Here is a 19,383-nt window from a genome sequence, read left to right on the forward strand (position 1 = left end):
ATTTTTAGGTGTCATTAAGTAATTGATCACAGAATTTAAAACCTATAAATTCCAGGATCTTAGAAGTGAAAAGAGCAGCAACAGTCTAGCCTTCTATTGTGTATCCTACACAGAGGTTCACTCAGTCTTCTTGGGCTCTGAAGACCTGATGATAAACTCTCCAATTCACAGTAGACTTCAATGCAAAACCATGGTCATGGTAAGCCCCATAGGAATATGTAGCTCCATCCAAATCTTAGCATTTGCCAAAATGTGATATAATAAATGAACCACCATTTTCTCTGTAGAGAAAAAAAATAAAGGAAATTAAAAAAAATAAAGAAATTATTGGAAAAATGCATCAAACTCTGGGAAGTGTGCTATGTGATTTTCACTGGGGAAAGACTAAATGGAGGACGTCAATTTCTTCTTCTATGAGCAATTAACTCCTCACTGCTCCTGGTTTCTGCACACTTAAAGCTGAGGAAGCTGTAGGGACCCATTCTACTGCCTTGGCTTTGCTTTCCTTAGTCTTGAAGCTTTTCCAAACTCCAAGAGAAAAGAATCAGGGATTGTTAGTAGGTCTTGAGAAATACAACTATCCAATCACAGAGTACTTAGGAGCAGATAGGACAGGGTATTGAGTGGAGGTATCTTAGAGCATCCTGTTGTCTAGAATCTTTCATGGAGTTCAGAAGGTAAGACAACTTTACCACGGGGCCTCTTTCTATCATGATAGATTGCATCCTATAGCAGAGGTCTACTGAGCATCAGGCTTTGGGATTATCTCATGTTGTGTACACAGTTCATAGTTCCTAATAAGTAAAATTAAGGTAAAAGGTAATTGATCTGTATGTTTGTACATGTTCAGCACAATTATAGTCTTAGATTCCAAATGCAAAAGCCACTTTCAGAAATCACAATATTAAAGGGAAGTACACATGTTTCTTTGTCTTTTACATTACATTGATTTGGTAAGACACGTTTACTGTCTATTACGAGCATGGAATATCAATAACACAAATCTAAAATTTTGTTATGAAGTCTTCATTACTTAGGAAGAACTTGCACTTGGTATTTTACTCTTACCTGTATGCCAAACAGAAAACGCATTTGTTGAAATAAGTACGGCCATTGGTTGCACAGACTGGAAAATACCGTTTGGGACAAAATCTTATAGGGCTATGCCCTCTACACATTACCTGAAAAAAAAAAGATAACATAAATGTATAAGACAATGGGTTATTGAATGAAAAGTTCTTCACTCTTAATACGTAATGCCATAAAATGGTTACATATAATCTGTAAATAAATGTAAAGTACATAGACTACAGTAAACCATGTGAAACCAATTATCATGTTTTTAATTTGTAAGGGCTCTACTAATAAAAACACCATGCACCTGGCACAACATACTCTTGAAAAGCAGCTGGCTCACATTACAACATCAGGGAACTTCCCCACCAGATAACATTTCCTTCATCCCCATCACTAAATTGAATTTTCTATTTATATTTCTAAAATTCCTCTTTAATTACTTTGCAATTCAGTATACATATTTACTGTGTGTGCATGTCAATACATCTCACTTATGTACATGTTCACGAGCACATTTTCAAATTTAGATACTTTTGCAATTTACACAATAATATTAATATCATATAATTATACATGTGTAGCTCAGCCCTGCGGCCGAGAAGTCAACTGCAAAAATACCCCCTGCCAAAATTTATCCCTCCCTTGCATCCTTAAAATCCCTAGCAGAAGAGGCATAGTCCCTAGAGAAGGAGGCAGCCAAATACCATAGTCCTGACTGCTCCCCCACCCCGCACTCCCTTCTGCCAAAACCACCTCCCTATGCTACCACCCCTCCATTTTGTGTGGCCGATATTACCGATTATACCATCAAAGCTAAAACACAACTTTCACCAAAAAAACGACTTCCCTTAGAAAGTTAATAGAGGAAAATCGAGAACATTTGCAGTTAATAAAAGAACTGCGAGCTCTTGATTTAAAATTAACTTCCCTCTCCCCGATGCCCACCATCTCCAAGAATAAATCAAAACCCAAGTCTCAAAAACCTATATTGCCCTTTCCTGTCACCAGGAGCAAAACTGCTATCTCTTCCAATAATGACCCTGGTGTTGGAAAAGATAACGATGATACAACGCCTTCCGAAATGAGGCCTCCGATTATGAAAACAAAGCTTCAGGAGACTCGGAAAGTGAGGGAGATGAAGTAAAAGAGAAGCAGTATTGCCGCTGCCTTACAGTAACTTTATCAGCCACCTTACTGATGCGGCTGAGAGGCTTGTTGGTTGTGATGAAAACAAAAGTGCCTTTCTCAAACACCTAGCATTTGAGAAGGCAAACCCTGCCTGCCAGTCTCCATACTGCCCCACCGTAGCAGTACCTAAATTTCTGATTATATAAAACTGTGTGCAGGCAATGGCTCAGCTCATGTGATAGGACTTCCTACTGGAGCTGCCCTTAAGGACTCCAAGCAGGGCGGCCCCCCAGAAGCTTGTTTTAATTGCAAACAGCCAGGGCATTTCTCTAGCGAGTGCAGAGCCCCTAAGGCAGAAAGTACACTCCCTGCCTCCTTGTGTCCCGGATGCCAGTGAGGGAGGCATTGGGCTTCAGAGTGCCGTTCTAAGACAGATGCACAAGGTAATGCCTTGCCTCCGAAGCAGAGAAACTTCCAGAGAAGACAAAACCCTGGGGCTGTCAGGTTTGTCCCTCAAATATTAACCCCTCAGACTCAAGTGTTGTCTCCCTCCACCGAGCAACTGCAGGCAGCGCGGGACTGGACCTCTGTTTCTCCACCGATACAATATTGACACCTGAGATGGGGACAGAAGTTCTACACACTGGGGGTCTTTGGCCCCTTGCCCCCTAATACCTTTGGACTTCTCCTTGGGTGTGCAAGTTCCACTCTCAGGGGTTTAAATATCTCCCTCGGAGTGATTGATAATGATTTCACAGGTGAAATAAAGATCCTGGCCTAACCCACCTCTGGTCCTGTGGCTGCTAAATCAGGACAGAGAATTGCTTAATTGCTTTTAGTCCCACGTAAACATCCTAATCAAAGATTCCTTTGAGAGTCTAGGGGCCCTAATAACCTAGGTACATCCGATGCTTATTGAGTCCAGCAAATTACCCAAGAGAGACCCCTTTTAAATTAAAATTAGAGGAAAAAGCCTTTGAAGGCCTTATAGAGACTGGAGCAAATGCCACGATTATCTCACAACAAAACTGGCCTCCTTCCTGGCCCCTAGCAGCCTCAGTAACACATCTAAAGGGCATCGGACAAATCTCTAATCCCAAACAAAGCTCTAAGATCCTTACATGGGTAGATGAAGAAGGCAATTCTAGTAAAGTACAGCCTTATGTTGTGCCTAACTTACCGATTAATTTATGGGGCAGAGGCATACTTGGCCAGTTAAATCTTATTACGTGTAGCCCTAATGAGATAGCTGCTCATCAAATGTTAAAATAGGTATTTCAACCTGGACAAGGGCTAGGAAAACATTCACAAGGAATAAAAGAGCCTATCTCAGTGACTGAAAAATTTAACCACCTGGCACTTGATGCTGAAAATTTACCCTAATGGCCGTTGACATCCCTGTACCCCACGTCGACAAAATTACATGAAAATCAGGTAAAGTCGTGTGAGTTGATCAATTGCCATTAAGCTCAGAAAAACTGGCTGCAGCAACAGCGTTAGTACAGGAACAACTTGGTGCCAGCCATTTAGAACCTACCACCTCCCCTTGAGAAGCCAAATAAACATGGGCATCCCAATAGACTGGTCCTCTAACACCCAAGCGGTGGGCCCAGAAACATATACTTCAAAGTATATAAAAGACTTTTGTCTTGCTCCACCAGGCAAACTTGCTTGCTGGCCGCAGGTTGCTCCTGTACATCTGTCAGATAGGGGTGGTCCTACTGACCAGGTTAGAGAATTACAGGTTGAGAAACGAATCTAAGATCAAATTGATAGCCTTCTGCCTCTCCTTCATTATCATCCTCTTTTGCAGCCAAAACCAAGAGGCATTAATATAAACCTCCATACTACTGAGATCCTTGCTGCCACACATGCTGTCTTGAACTCTACCAACCCCTCCCTAGCCAGTGATTGCTGGTTGTGCCTTTCAATGGGAGCCTCCTGGCCCCTGGTGGTTCCTTTGTTTAATGATGCCTTGATCTCTTACTCAAAAAATTATTGCAGTTATTTAACACCTTTTAAAGTGGTGTCCTCTGGTTTTAATAAATCTACATACTTCTCTAGCCCTTGTAAAAATAATTCCTTTGATGTAGATCTTGGGTTGGCAACTTTTGCCACCTGCAGTCATTTCATTACTACTTCTGATCCCATATGTTTAGACAAAGGGAAAGTTTTTGTGTGTGAAGATAGTATGGCATATCCTTTTCTCCCTGTGAACTGGACCGGCTCTTGCCTTTCTGCAGTACTCTTACCAGATGTTGAAATTATTCCTGGGGATCAACCTGTCCCTTTGCCTAGCTTTGATACATTTTTTCCTAGGCATAAAAGAACTATTCAATTTATTCCCCTCTTGATTGGGCTTGGACTCTCTGGGGCACTTGCCACTGGCTCGGCTGGCATTGGGATGGCTATGGACACTTATAATAAGTTGTCCCAACAATTGATAGAAGATGTCAACATGGTTTATCAGTCTGTCAGAGACCTACAAAATCAGGTAGACTCTCTGACAGAAGTGGTCCTACAAAATAGACATGGCCTTGATTTGCTAACCGCAGAAAAAGGATGTATCTGCTTAGTTTTGCAGAAAAGGTGTTGCTTTTACACAAACAAATCTGGAATCATTCGAGACTTGATCTGAAAACATTAGGAGGAATTGGAAAAGAGTTGTCAAGAACTTTTTAACTACCCCATATGGTACGCTTGGAATGGGATCCTGCTTTACCTTCTCCCTTTTCTTGGACCACTAATTGGTCTGCTAGTATTGTTATCATTAGGATCTTTTTTCTTCAAAAGGCTCACTGGCTTTGTAAAACAACAAACTGACTCCTTGGTATCTAAACCTCTACAAGTACATTATCATAGACTTGATTTGGCTGATAGAGGCTTGGCTGAGCCTTGCAATGACCTATCTCCTTTAGGAGCTGCATAGAACTCAGATCTATGCATCTTGGTTTGGCATGGCACACACACAATGTGGGTACCTTCAAGGGGTGTGTGACAAGGTAATGCAGGGGAAGGACCCAAATTGTTTGCTTCTGAGTCCCCCAAAAAGCAAACCTGATTGCATAGAGGTTGGTGTTGATTTCTGGTGTCTCAAAGCAGCCAGCTAGGACCCTCGATATTCTATGTGGCCCATGAGACAAATAACCCTCTCCTCCCCAAAAAGACACCATTGCAGATGGTACTTGAAGGATCAGGTCAATACTTTTCCCCACTTATCTGCCAATGAGATTTCTTAATGTCTGCATTCACCTGCTAGCCTCATTTAAAATTGTCAAAAAGGAGCAGATGTCTAGAGCCAAACACAGGAAATGACCTGCTGTTCTGGGAAACCTAGTCTCAGGTCCCAGGAACTTAAAGAACATCTGGCATTTCCTGGGAGCCAGTTAAGATAGTGGGATGGTCTAGGGCAATAAGCATATGACAGTGGGATGATCTGGGGCAATAAGGATTCATTAGTGGGATAGCCCTGAGCAATGACCCTCACCCAAATTTCCAGGTTTGCTGTGTCTTTATAACCTGCCCCCTAAATTAAAGTTTCAGAGCTTGATCAGAACCCAGACTTGCTCTCATTCTTTGTGTCTCTTGTCCCTTCATTCTTCCGCTCCCTTCCCTAGGGTCTTGTCGAATCCCCGCAGGCCGGCTGGGGCAATATATATTACAGATATACAGATATATTGATATTTAAAGGAATAATTCATTTATTTTAAAATTTATGTAGCATGATGAAAGCAATCATTTTTAATGGTAAATTGACCATTGTGCTGCCCCTACTGCTCTGTAAATATATCAAATTACATATCTGATTGCCAATGACTGGAATTTGCAATTAAAATATTGATTTTTCTCATCTTGTATCAATAATAAGTCGTCTTGCATTTAGGGTTGATGTTTTAGACTTATTGCAATAAAATATACCATTTTTTAACTTTTAAGTAGTTTATTTTTTTGAAGTTGCTCAGTTTATAAAAAAGAAAACATTACCTTTTCAATTTCCATATAAAATAATAGTAACTTACTCTATGCTTGTAAATTGCTGATCTTATAAGGTGAGTTTCTGAAAACAAAACAAAAATGAACTGATAAAATATATAAAAACAACCTTGACCACGTTGTCTTTGGTGAGACGTACCTTCATCTAAATGTAGCAGATGCTAACATAAATTGCCTGCTGCTGTAGGTAATAAATGATAATTTTGTGGCAATAGTAAAAAAATAAATAAAAATACATACAAATCTAGAAAATTCTAATTTCCAAATATATATAACTCTGTAAAAAATAGCATCATATACTACTCTCCTATATAACTATTATCATACTGCAGTTGTTAATAGATCTTGGATATATTAACTTTATATAAAATTTTAAGTGAAATATTCTGGCCTCAGAGTTCTTTCATGTATTGATTTAAGTTGGAAAAAGCTCATCAGCTGCAATTTCAAAGTTCCAGGTGATGTTTCATAAGTGCCTCATTTTGTAATGCATAGGCAATCTTGAACTTGAAGGAAGATAAATCACTTCCTAAAGTAGCTCTTGACTTACAGGGCATGTTTAAAGACATTATTCCTTCCTCAGCTTTGCATTTAGCAAGAAGAGGATTTAATTAGCAATCTGGACTTAGAGTTGAGCAAAGACTGAAAGTCTATACAGCCCATTCTAATCCACCACTCTCTTTAAACTTCTCCAGTGTGAGCGAGTTAATATTTAAAAGCAAATAGAGAGAAATAAACCTATTACTCAGTTGCTCAAAAAACACAAAAGCCAAAGGAATCCACTGTTGTAATTTTAAAGAGGCATTTGTAACATGACCAGTTTAAGGATCATAGCCCCAATAGGACAAACTCGTTCACTCATTTTTGATTTTTCAGAGATTTTCCCTCCCTGAATATTTTAGAATATGTTTAAAGTTCTAATTTGGACTAAAAAATATACTCACCAGAACAAAGAAGAAATGATAAGGTAATGTATATAACTTGAACTCTTGAGAAGATGAACATTTTATGAAAGATAAACAAGAACCTTTTATGAAAGATAGACACGGTACCTGGGACAGCAAATAAAAACAACCAGGGCTCAGTCAGACAGTCTTTTGATTCTGAGAAACATTTCTATCCACTCAGAACCCTAATTAAGAAATGATATTCCCTTTTATCTATTTCTAAAATTTGATTCAACAAGGTCAGAAAATGTAATCATGAGAGACCACCCAGAGATAGGTAAATAGATGATAGATAGATAGATAGATAGATAGATAGATAGATAGATAGATAGATAGCTGTAACAAATTAAATCAATCAATCAATACAATTCAAAAATACTGAGAGACACATAGAGAGAGGGGAAAGGGGTAGAGGGAGGGGAAGGGAAAGAGGGAGGGGAGGGAGAGAGGGAAGGGAGGGGGACCGTGAGGGGGTGGGAGAAGGAAAAGGGGAAGGAGAGAGGGCAAGAGAGAAAGACTCCACTGTTATGATTTTAGGATGGACCCTAACCTGGAGAAGTCCTCACACAAGAATACCTCCTCACTGGGTGCCCCCTTGACCTACTTCACACAAAGATATTTGGTTTAAAAATAGCAGTTGAGAGACTGTGGTCTTTCCTCAATCACATCCTTACAGCTAAGTCTCCAATTTATCTGTGAGTGATGTGCTTTGTGGGTTAAAAAGATTGCACAAGGAAAATAAAACATAGTAACATCGTGAGTTCTTTCCAAAGGTTGTAAATTAGGTCATGAGAGAAGTGAAGCCTACCAAATACTTCTTGGTAGATCATGTCTTGGCAGATGGCATGGGGACAATTTGATCTCATGAACTCATAAGAACTAAAAGAATGAAAGTCCTCATTTCTTCGAACAAAGGGAAGATATATAAAACGTTTTCCACATGAATGACTTGTAAGAGAACAAGAGAATCAATGAGGAAAAAGTGAGTTTGACAATATTTGGACATGGGCATAGGTTTTATTAGAATTTTCAAAATGAATGTATAGAAGAATCATGGGAAGTTTCTAACAGTGGTAAAGATGTTGTTCTGCTGTTAAATAAGTGAATTGATAGTTAAGAGAAAAGGCCTGAATTTTGCATGACCAAAAGTTCCTAGGTAAGCCTCATCAACAGTCTGATTTAAGGAAGCTCTGGCGAAACAAAATTCAAAACTGCAGAGCTGAAGTGAGTACAGGCTGAGTGGAAACTTACCCTTTTAAGGGCTATTAAATATATTTATCTCAAATTTTTCTGCTTCTATAGACAGTAGGGATGGATTCTCACTGAGCATCTCCTACTGCTGTGCTTTGGGTAAATTTCTTTCTTTTTTCTTTAGGATATTAGAATATATGTCAAAATAATAAATAAATATTTACTGATAGTCTCTCTCTCTTTCTCTCCCCCCTCATTAAATTATAAACAGGCATCTAAAAGGTTAATAAAATAAAATCAGATAAAATAAAACCAACCAAGCAAGCATAAGACAAAAGAAAAGAAACAGAAGAAAAAGAAACAAAGAAAATCCTCAAGAAACATACATAGACACAGACACACAGAGAGAAATCCTATAAAAATACAAAATCAGAGACCATAATATATACATAAAAGTCATATAAGGATAAAAGGCAAAACAATAACAACAAAATCCCAAGGTCCTGATAAAGCATTATGAAATAATCTTGATTTTCAAAGAAGTGTTTTTTAAAATATAGACGATGGGCATGTGTCCATAATGTCTTTCTCAGTGTGTTTGGTGATGATGTATGGAAAACTGCTGATTGTAATAAGTTGATTTTGTATCCTGATATGTTGATGAAATAGTTGTTTCTAGAAATTTCCTGATGAAATTCTTGGGATTTCTTACATATATCATATCATCTGCAAACAGGAATAACTTGACTTCTATTATGCTGACCACACTTCATAACAGGACCTACACTAAAGAATTTTATCCAACTCACTTTATGAGTTAAGGAAGGAAGAGAGGGAGGGAGGGAAGGAAGAAGGGGGGAGAGAGGGAGGCAAAAAAGAAGCAAGGATAACAAAATTAGATATGTAGAGAGGTAGGGGGGTCTGGGAGGAGTAGAAGTGATATATATTCTCAAAACATTTCATGAAATTCTTAAAAGATTAAACACAATTTACATTTTAAAGAGAATATCTCATCATTCCTTCACCTGCTTCTTCAGTATCCAAATTAACTTGATCAAGGAGCCAATTAACCTCTTCTCCCATGAGAGCCATGGACTTCCTTTATCACCCAATTAGACTTCCTGCTACAAAAGCTACCAAAGCAACCAGTGCCAAAGCTGTCAACTGTAGTGTCAATTGTAGGCAACTCGTAGCAGAAAATCTTTAATAGCTGTCCCAGAAGGAATTTTATAGAAGGACTTCCTAGAGACTTCATCTAGGACATCATCAACACCCCAAAGGAGAAAGGCAGCATTGCCTGAGCTAAGCACAAACTTTAAACTGTGGTTTGGGCACCACACAAATCCATTCTTAACAACCCTATGAGAATGCAGAAATCGCAAAAAGAGAGTTTCTTTGGCTATCCATACCTTACAGAGCAGAGTCAAGAAGAGTCTACATACAAGGGAAGCTGGGCACCTTTAAGAGAAAAATGAGGCTAGTAAAATAGAGTAGAGCCCAACACAGGACCACAGAGACTAAGTAATAGACCAAGAGACAAAATAGCATTCAAATGATCACATTTTCTTATATTTCCACACTTTTCTTTATCCACTACAGCTATTAATTATCTGGAAGAGATTTCAGTAGTTTATGCTGTCACCCTACTCTCCTCCTCCTGAAAACAGGTATGTATTGTCTATATATAGGAGGTCAATGTAGCAGATCAAGACTGACTCCTATTGCTCATACCTTAACTATTTTGCTCTCACTTGTTTTTCCCTGTGGTTTTTCCCTTCTGTCTCCTTTTCTATACCAGCTCCTCTTTCTGTTAATACTTTCAAACTCCAGAGGCTAAGCTGGCTTACGATATCTCGGTATCATCACCTTCTTTTTTTAGTATACCACTAATCAAACTCCCACAAATTCTGTTCCTCATTTTTTTTATTTGCCTCAGTAGTTCTCACATCTTCTCTACATCCTATCCAGTAACTAGTATTACCTAATAGTCTCAATGATATTGCTTCTTTTTCTGTCCACTTGTGCACACAATAGCTAATATAGCATTGTACATAGTACTATCATTGTCCTTTTACTTTACTCCCTAAGCTAGTTGTTCCAGTAAGTAATCATTAACTCCAAAAGAACATAAAGAAGCCATTTCCAATGTAATTGTATTAAGACCTCTTTATTATAAGTTCAGGGCCTGGATAGAGCTGGTCTCCAATGAGTGCTGTCACTCCTAAGTTCACAGGTGAGACAACCACTTTTCTCCAATAACTGGCCAAAGAGGGACCCACCAGGAGCCCACAGGGCACAGGAACCATGAACAGGATCCTTCTGGGTTCCATAAGCACCCCTGAGCAAACCCTGTGACACAGCTCTCCATATCCAAATCCTGACCTGAGAGAATTGGTTTCCTGGGAGTGCCCACACACCTAAGATCACAGGCTCAAAGGCTCACAGGAGGGACAAGCTAGATTCAGAGACAGTAAGACCGAGTAACACCAGAGATTTCCAGATGGCAAGAAACAAACACAAGAACCTACACAACAGAAACTAAGGCTACTTGGCAATGTCAGAACCCAGTTCTCCCACCACAGCAAGTCCTGGATACCTCAACATACCAGCAAAGCAAGATTCAGATTTAAAATCACTTCCATGATGATGATAGAGGACTTTAAGAAGGACATAAATAACTCCCTTAAAGAAATACAGGAGATCACAGGTAAACAGGTACAAGCGCTTAAAGAGGAAACACAAAAATCCCTTAAAGAATTACAAGAAAACACAACCAAAGAGGTAAAGGAATTGAACAAAACTATCCAGGACATAAAAATGGACGTAGAAACAATAAAGAAATCACAAAGGGAGATGACCCTGGAGATAGAAAACCTAGGAAAGAAATCAGGAGTCATAGATGCAAGTATCACCAACAGAATACAAGAGATAGAAGAGAGACTCTCAGGTGCAGAAGATGCCAGAGAAAATATTGACACAACTTTCAAAGAAAATGCAAAATGTAAAAACCTCCTAACCCAAAACATCCAGGACATCCAGGACACAATGAGAAGACCAAATCTAAGGATGATAGGTATAGAAGAGAGTGAAGATTCCCAACTTAAAGGGCCAATAAATGTCTTCAACAAAATTATAGAAGAAATCTTCCCTAACCTAAAGAAAGACATGCCCATGAATATACATGAAGCCTACAGAACTCCAAATAGACTAGACCAAAAGAGAAATTCCTCCCTTCACATAATAATCAAAATACCAAATGCATAAAACAAAGAAAGAATATTAAAAGCAGTAAGGGAAAAAGGTCAAGTAACATATAAAGGCATACCTATTACAATTACACCAGACTTCTCATCAGAGACTCTAAAAGCCAGAGGATCCTGAGCAGATATCATACAGGCCCTAAGAGAACACAAATGCCAGCACAGGATACTTTACCCAGCAAAACATTCAATTAACATAGATGGAGAAACCAAGATATTTCATGACAAAACCAAATTTACACAAAATCTTTCCACAAATCCAGCCTTACAAAGGATAATAAGTGGAAAACTCCAACATAGGAAGGGAAACTACACCCTAGAAAAAACAAGAGAATAATCTTCTTCCAAAAAACTCAAAAGAAGAGAGACCCACAAACATAGTTCCACCTCTAACAACAAAAATATCAGGAAGCAATAGTCACTTTTTCTTTAAAAAAAAAAATCTCTTAACATCAATGGACTCAATTCTCCAATGAAAAGATATAGACTAACAGACTGGATACAGAAACAGGACCCAGCTTTTTTCTGCATACAGGGAATGCACCTCAGTGGCCAAGAGAGATACCATCTCAGAGTAAAAGCTTGGAAAAATATTTCCAAGCAAATAGTTAGGAAATAAGCTGGAGTAACCATTTTAATGTTGAATAAAATCACCTTTCAACTAAAAGTTATCAAAAAAGATAAGAAAGGACACTTTATACTCATCAAAGGAAAAGTCTGACAAGATGAATTCTCAATTCTAAACATCTATGCTCCAAATGCAAGTATACCCACACTCATAAAAGAAACTTTTCTTAAGCTCAAAGCACACATTGCACCTCACACAAGTAACAGTGGGAGACTTCAACACTCCACCCTCACCAATGGACAGATCATGGAAACAGAAACTAAACAGAGACACAGTGAAACTAACAGAAGTTATGATCCAAATGGATCTATAGAACATTTCATCCTAAACCAAAAGAATATACCTTCTCAGCACTTCATTATAACTTTTCCAAAATAGACCATATAATTGGTCACAAAATAGGCCTCAACAGATACAAGAAGATTGAAATAATCCCATGAATCCTATCAGACCACCACAGACTAAAGATGGTGTTCAATAACAACAAAAACAACAGAAAGCTCACATACACATAGAAGCTGAACAATGCACTACTCAATGATAACTTGGTCAAGAAAAAAATTAAAGAATTTTCATAATTAAATGAAAATGAAGGCACAACATACCCAAACCTATGGGACACAATGAAATTAGAATTCAAAAAAATTATCAGATCCTGCTACAATACTCAACAAATCTGGAAAATCTGGATGAGATGGAAATTTTTCTAGACCAATACCAAGTACCAAAGTTAAATGAGGATCAAATAAACCATCTAAACCTTTCCCATAACCCTTAAAGAAATAGAATGAAATATCAAAAGTCTTCCAACCAAAAATAGCCTAAGACCAGAAAGGTTTAGTGCAGAACTCTATCAAACTTTCAAAGAAGACCTAATACCAATACTCTTCAAACTATTCCACAAAATAGAAACAGAAGGAAGACTAACCAGTTCCTTCCATGAAGCTACCATTACGCTTCTACCTAAAACACACAAAGATGCTACAAAGAAAGAGAACTTGAGATCAATTTCCCTTATAAATATCGATGCAGAAATACTCAATAAAATACTCACAAACTGAATCCAAGAACTCTTTAAAAAGATCATTCACCATGATCAATCCTACTTGATTCCAGGGATGCAAGGATGGTTCAATATACAGAATCCATCAACATAATCCACTATATAAATGAGCTCAAAGGGGAAAAAAAACACATGATCATCTTGTTAGATGCTGAGAAAGCATTTGACAATATTCAGCACCTTTTCATGGTAAAAGTCTTGGAAAGATCAGGAATTCAAGATCCTTATCTAAAAATAGTAAGAGCAATATACAGCAAACCAGTAGCCAACATCAAACTAAATGGAGAGAAACTTGAAGCAATCCCACTAAAATCAGGGACTACAAAAGGTTACCCAGTCTCTCCCTATCTATTCAATATAGTATCCAAAGTCCTACCCAGAGCAATTAGACAACAAAAGGGGGTCAAAGGGATACAAATTGGAAAGGAAGTAGTCAAAATTTCACTATTTGCAGATGATATGATAATATATTTAAGCGACCCTAAAAATTCCACCAGAGAACTCCTACAGCTGATAAATAACTTCAGCAAAGTGGTTGAATATAAAATTAATTCAAACAAATCAGTAGCCTTCTTCTACTCAAAGAATAAACAGTCTGAGAAAGCCACAAATAATATAAATAAAAATAAATAAATAAATAAATAAATAAATAAATAAATAATATAAATAATGTAAAATACTCTAACCAAGCAAGTGAAAGATTTGTATGACAAGAACTTCAAGACTCTGAAGAAAGAAATTGAAGATCTCAGAAGATGAAAAGATTTCACATGTTCAAGGATTGACAGGATTAATATAGTAAAAATGGCCATCTTGCCATTTTTCTTGCCTAAAGCAATCTAAAGATTCAATGCAATCTCCATCAAAATTTCAACTCAATTCTTTTTTTTTTTTTTTTTTTTTTTTTTGAACATGAAATGCTTTTTTTTATAGCATGTTTTACAAGGGGAGGGGGTAAGAGGGTCCAGGTGGTGGAAAAGTACAAAATCTTCTTGGCCTGTGCCTTGAAACATGTCATGGTCTATATGGTACACTGCCTTGAATTATGATCTACCTGCAGTTCTTCAGAAGATATGGTACACTGCTTGAGTTATGGTCTCCCTGCTATTCTTAAGAAGACATGGTACTCTGATTTGAGTCTATCTGCAGTTGCTAAGCAGGATCTTGCAGTTGCCAAGCTTCAGAGGACATTGTGCAGGTGGGGAAAGGTAGGGGGTAAGGGTAAGGGCGAGGGTCCTGGCTTCTGGCATCTCCCCCTTCTCTGTTTAGTTAGAGAAGGCGTCTTATGTTCAATCCCAACTATGTGAGTTTTGAATTTGGATGTCTAATTATGGGGGGTCTTAGACAAGTTCACAACCCCAAAACACTGATGTGAGACGAGTCACATCGATGGTCGAAGGCTTTAGGCTGTCGACGATGGGCAACGTCAAGGGACTCTGATGTGGGTGAAAGGAGGGTGAGAGCCCTGTCTTAGGCCATGTAGGCTGCACCCACTCCCAGCACCACGCACTCCTTTTCGGCTGCATTGGGTGGGCCCCTGGGAAGTGGACCTACAATAATCCCGTCATTGGACTAACTCACAGCCATCCTAGTCTCTTGTAAATGTTCAAGTTACCAACCATTTGTCAGTTTGGGGTGTAATATTGTCATAAAGGAAGGCTCCCCAATGTTAGCGGCCATATCAAGGGTGGCCTTGGTTTAGGAAAAAGCCAATTTTTGTTGTGGTGATCAAGAGGCCAAGCTCTCTAGCGAGAGAAATGAGGGCAAAGCCAGGCATACCAGGAACCCTTCTGGAGGGCGTGGAAGTCTAGGGGTCGACCGTAGGGGGAGGCAGGGGAGCTGACAGCTGTGTCAGTCTCCTGCGGAGTCACTTCTGGATCCTCTGCAATTTTCTGCTGATGGTAATGAACTTCAACTGCCTTCTCGATGGCAGCATCAACCTGGTTCCGTGGACGACAGGTCACGGGCGATGATCTCTGTCTTGCTCAATCTTGATGTCATGCGCACATCCTCTCAATGAGGGTCCGTCCGGATGGGTCCGTGCCTCGAGCCCCACGTCTGGGTGCCACTTGACCCGACCGGCGGGTCCTGGTTATTCGTGGGGGCGAGGAAGACTGCAACCTGCTATTCTTCAGAAGATATGGTACACTGCTTGAGTTATGGTCTCCCTGCTATTCTTCAGATGATATGGTACACTGCTTTGAGTCTATCTGCAGTTGCCAAGCAGGATCTTGCAGTTGTCCAGCTTCAGGGGACCTTGTGCAGGTGGGAAAAGGTAGGGGGTGAGGGTAAGGGCGAGGCTCCTGGCTTCTGGTCCATCTGGGTTAGAACTTCTAATAGCAGGCATCACAGGTGATTCAATTTTACCTGGGATGCTGCGTCAGTTCAAGCTCCTGGGAGTCCCTGTTTTTCTTGGTTTTCTGCGGTTGGGTACGGAGCTGCTGCCTGCGACCTGCTCTAGGCTCGGTCCCAAACCGGAAGTGGTTCAACTCAATTCTTAATAGTATTAGAAAGAGCAATTTGCAAATTCATTTGGAATAACCAAAACCCAGGATAGCCAAAATAATTCTCAACAATAAAAGTATTCTGGTGGAATAACCATCCTTGACCTCAAGGTGTATTACAGAGCAATTGTGATTAAAAACTGAATGATAATGGTACAGAGACAGTCAAGTATGTAATAGAATTGAAGAAATGAACCCATACATATGGTCACTTGATCTTTGACAAAGGAGCTAAAACCATCCAGTGGAAAAAAGACAGCATTTTAAACAAGTGGTGCTGGTTCAACTGGAGGGCAGTATGTTGAAGAACGCAAATAAATCCATTCTTATCTCCTTGTACAAAGCTCAAGTCCACATGAATCAAGGACCTCTGCATAAAACCAGACACACTGAAACTAAGAAGAGTAAGTAAAGAAGAGCCTCGAACACATGGGCACTGGGTAAAAGTTTCTGAACAGAATATCAATGGCTTATGCTCTAAGATCAACAATAGCCAAATGGGACTCATAAAATTGAAGAGGCAAAGGACACTCTCAATAAGACAAAACAGGAACTAACAGATTTGGTAAAGATCTTTGCCAATCCTACATCCAACAGAAAGCTAATAGCTAATGTATACAAAGACCTCAAGAAGTTAGACTCCAGAGAACCAAATAACCATATTAAATGGGGTACAGAGCTAAACAAAGAATTATCAACTGAGGAATATTGAATGGCCAAGAAGCACATAAAGAAATGTTCAAATCCTTAGTCATCAGGGAAATGCAAATCAAAACAACCCTGAGATTCTACTTCACACCAGTCAGAATGGCTAAGATCAAAAACTCAGGTGACAGTAGATGCTGATGAGGATGTGGAGAAAGAGGAACATTCCTCCATTGTTGGTTGGATTGCAAGCTGGTACAACCACTCTGGAAATCAATCTGGGGATTCCTCAGAAATTTGGACATAGTATTACATGAGGACCCAGCTATACTACTCCTGGGCCTATACCCAAAAGATACTCTAACAAATAACAAGGACACATGCTCCACTTTGCTCATAGCAGCCTTATTTATAATAGTCAGAATCTGTTAGGAACCCAGATGTCCTTCAACAGAGAAATGAATACAGAAAATGTACATTTACACAATGGTTTACTACTCAGCTACTAAAAACAATGACTTCATGAAATTTGCAGGCAAATGGATGGAACTAGAAAATATCATCCTGAGTGAGGTAACCCAAAAGAACACACATGGTATGCACTCACTGATAAGTGGATATTAGCCCCAAAGCTCTGAATAACAAAGTTACATTCACAGACCATATGAAGCCCAAGAAGAAGGAAGATGAAAGTTGATGTTTTAGTCCTTCTTAGAAGGGGGAACAAAATTCTCACAGGAGGTAGAGGGTGAGTGACTTAGGAGGAAGAGAGGAGGGGGAAGGAGAAAATAGATGGGCAGGATCAGGTATGGGGGGGAAATGGATATGATATACAAAGGGTCAGGAATTTGAACCAAGCTGTGTAGCCATGGGAGATGGGGTACTGGGGCTAGCCATCAGCAAGTCCCAGATGCCAGGAAAGCAAGAAGTTCCTAGGACCCAACATGGATGAGACTAGCTGAAAGGGGAGGGATAACCATATCCAGAAGTTAGGCAAGGCCCCCAGGTAGGGAATGGGGCCACCCAATTATCTCCAAATTTTTAACCCAGAATTGCTCCTGTCTAAGGAAATACAAAGACAAAGTGTAGAGCAGAGACTGAAGGAAAGGCCATTCAGAGACTGCTCTACCTGGGAATCCATCTCATATACAGACATCAAACCCAGTCACTATTGCAGATGCCAAGACATGCTTGCTGACAGGAGCCTGATATAACTGTCTTCTGAGAGGCTTTGCCAGAGCCTGACAAATACAGAGGTGGATGCTCTCAGCCAACTATTGGACTGAGCATGGGGACCCCAAATGAGGAGTTAGAGAAAGGACTTAAAAAGCTAAAGGCATTTGCAACCCCATAGGAAGAACAATATCAACCAATCAGACCCCCATCCCAGAGCTCCAAGGGACTAAACCACCAACCAAAGAGTACACATGGAGGGACCCATAGCACCATCTGCATGTGTAGCAGAGGATGGTCTTGTCTGGCATCAACAGGAGGAGAGGCCCTTGGTCCTGAGAAGGCTTGATGCCCCAGTGCAGGGGAATTCCAGTGTGGTGAGGTGGGAGTGGGTAGGTGGTTGGGTGGGGAGCACCTCCATAGAAGCAAGGGAGGTGGAATGGGATGGGAGTTTCCAGAGGGGAAACTGGGAAAAGGGATAACATTTGAAATGTAAATAAATAAAATGTCCAATAAAAAAACGTTTGGGCTTGGGATCTCCTCCAACCCAAGTCTGACTCAGGAGGACCAAAAAGTGGAGCAGCCTTTTTCAGGAGCCATAATGGGACAAGCTAATAATTAGCAGGTGATCATCCTTAAATGGCTTGCTTTGAATTATTATATAATCTTCGACAAGTGAGTCATTATTTAGCAAGGCTGTAAGGTACTTATTTTAGGAAAGATTCCTGCTATTAATATGCTTTTCCTATTATTGTTATTAAACATATGTAACAATCACTAAGCAATAGCACACCCCTTTGGAGCAGATCTCTGCAGATCCATGAAGATGTACTGTCTTGTGGTGATGCTATATAGACAAATAGATGACTTCTTAGGTCTTAATGATGATCCTATAAGAATTCCTAAAATTATATCAATGATTATTAAACTCTTTTATAACAGGACTACTATTAGATCCTTTTCTGATAGTCAAAACTGCAATGAGAACTCTGCTAGTCTCCCAAGTGTCATCAGTTAATTGCTCTTAGTTAGTAACCAGACTTTCTCCTACTCAGAGCACATTCCAAGAGGTTGTAAAACAATTAACCAAAGGTCATTAAAGGGAACTAACAATTTATTATAGGTGCTAGGACAGAAGATATAATATTGCCTGGGTTTATCTATACAAAACTTCACTAATAACTTATACTTTTAAACCTTCAGTGAACCTGTGGAGATAGACAGGTGATGGATGTTTAGCCAGATAATTACTCCTAATGGATATGCATGTAAACATTGTCTGTTGTAAACTTCTATTTTAATTTATGATTTGATTTTTGGTGTGAACTTGTGATGAACTTTGTAACATGTGATCATGTATTCTGATAGATGTATAAGTACTGAGGACAGAGATGAGAGGCAGATACAATGGAGAGATACAATAGAATTTTTTCCCTTTCCCCACTTAGAGTAGTATATAGAATAGAATTTTCCCTTTTCCCAGATAGAAAGGAGAAGTTTTCCTTTTCCCCACTTAGGACCTTTTCACTTTTCCCCTTAGATAGCTTTCATAGGAAACTTTTTATGCTTAGTAATAAACTCTATAATCACTTCTCTATGTGTCTTTCCTTCCTGCAACTTCAGAATAGCAGGCATAAGTGAGAGCCCAACAAAGGCGATTTACTTAAATCTTTTGCTGTTTTTAGGATGAGGTGCACAGAGGATCACAGAAGGCAGGTCAGCTACAGTAGCATATTAACTTAGGTAAGTAAACTTTTATTATGCAGCAACCCTA

The 19,383-nt window shown here is 39.3% G+C and overlaps 1 protein-coding gene across 1 annotated transcript; it reads right to left on the reverse strand.

The window, feature by feature from the left end:
• Window positions 1-235: 235 nt before the first annotated feature.
• On the reverse strand, window positions 236-7,203 carry LOC114629110 (ovomucoid-like). Its single transcript, XM_028777122.1, has 4 exons — window positions 7,143-7,203; window positions 6,225-6,262; window positions 1,069-1,181; window positions 236-281 (listed from the first exon to the last, which is right to left on the reverse strand). The coding sequence occupies exons 1-4, from the start codon at window positions 7,201-7,203 to the stop codon at window positions 236-238; spliced, it is 258 nt and encodes an 85-aa protein (XP_028632955.1).
• Window positions 7,204-19,383: the final 12,180 nt, after the last annotated feature.

The sequence above is a fragment of the Grammomys surdaster genome, unplaced genomic scaffold (genome assembly GCF_004785775.1).
Source record: "Grammomys surdaster isolate TR1022 unplaced genomic scaffold, NIH_TR_1.0 278, whole genome shotgun sequence".
Classification (NCBI taxonomy): Eukaryota; Metazoa; Chordata; class Mammalia; order Rodentia; family Muridae; genus Grammomys; species Grammomys surdaster.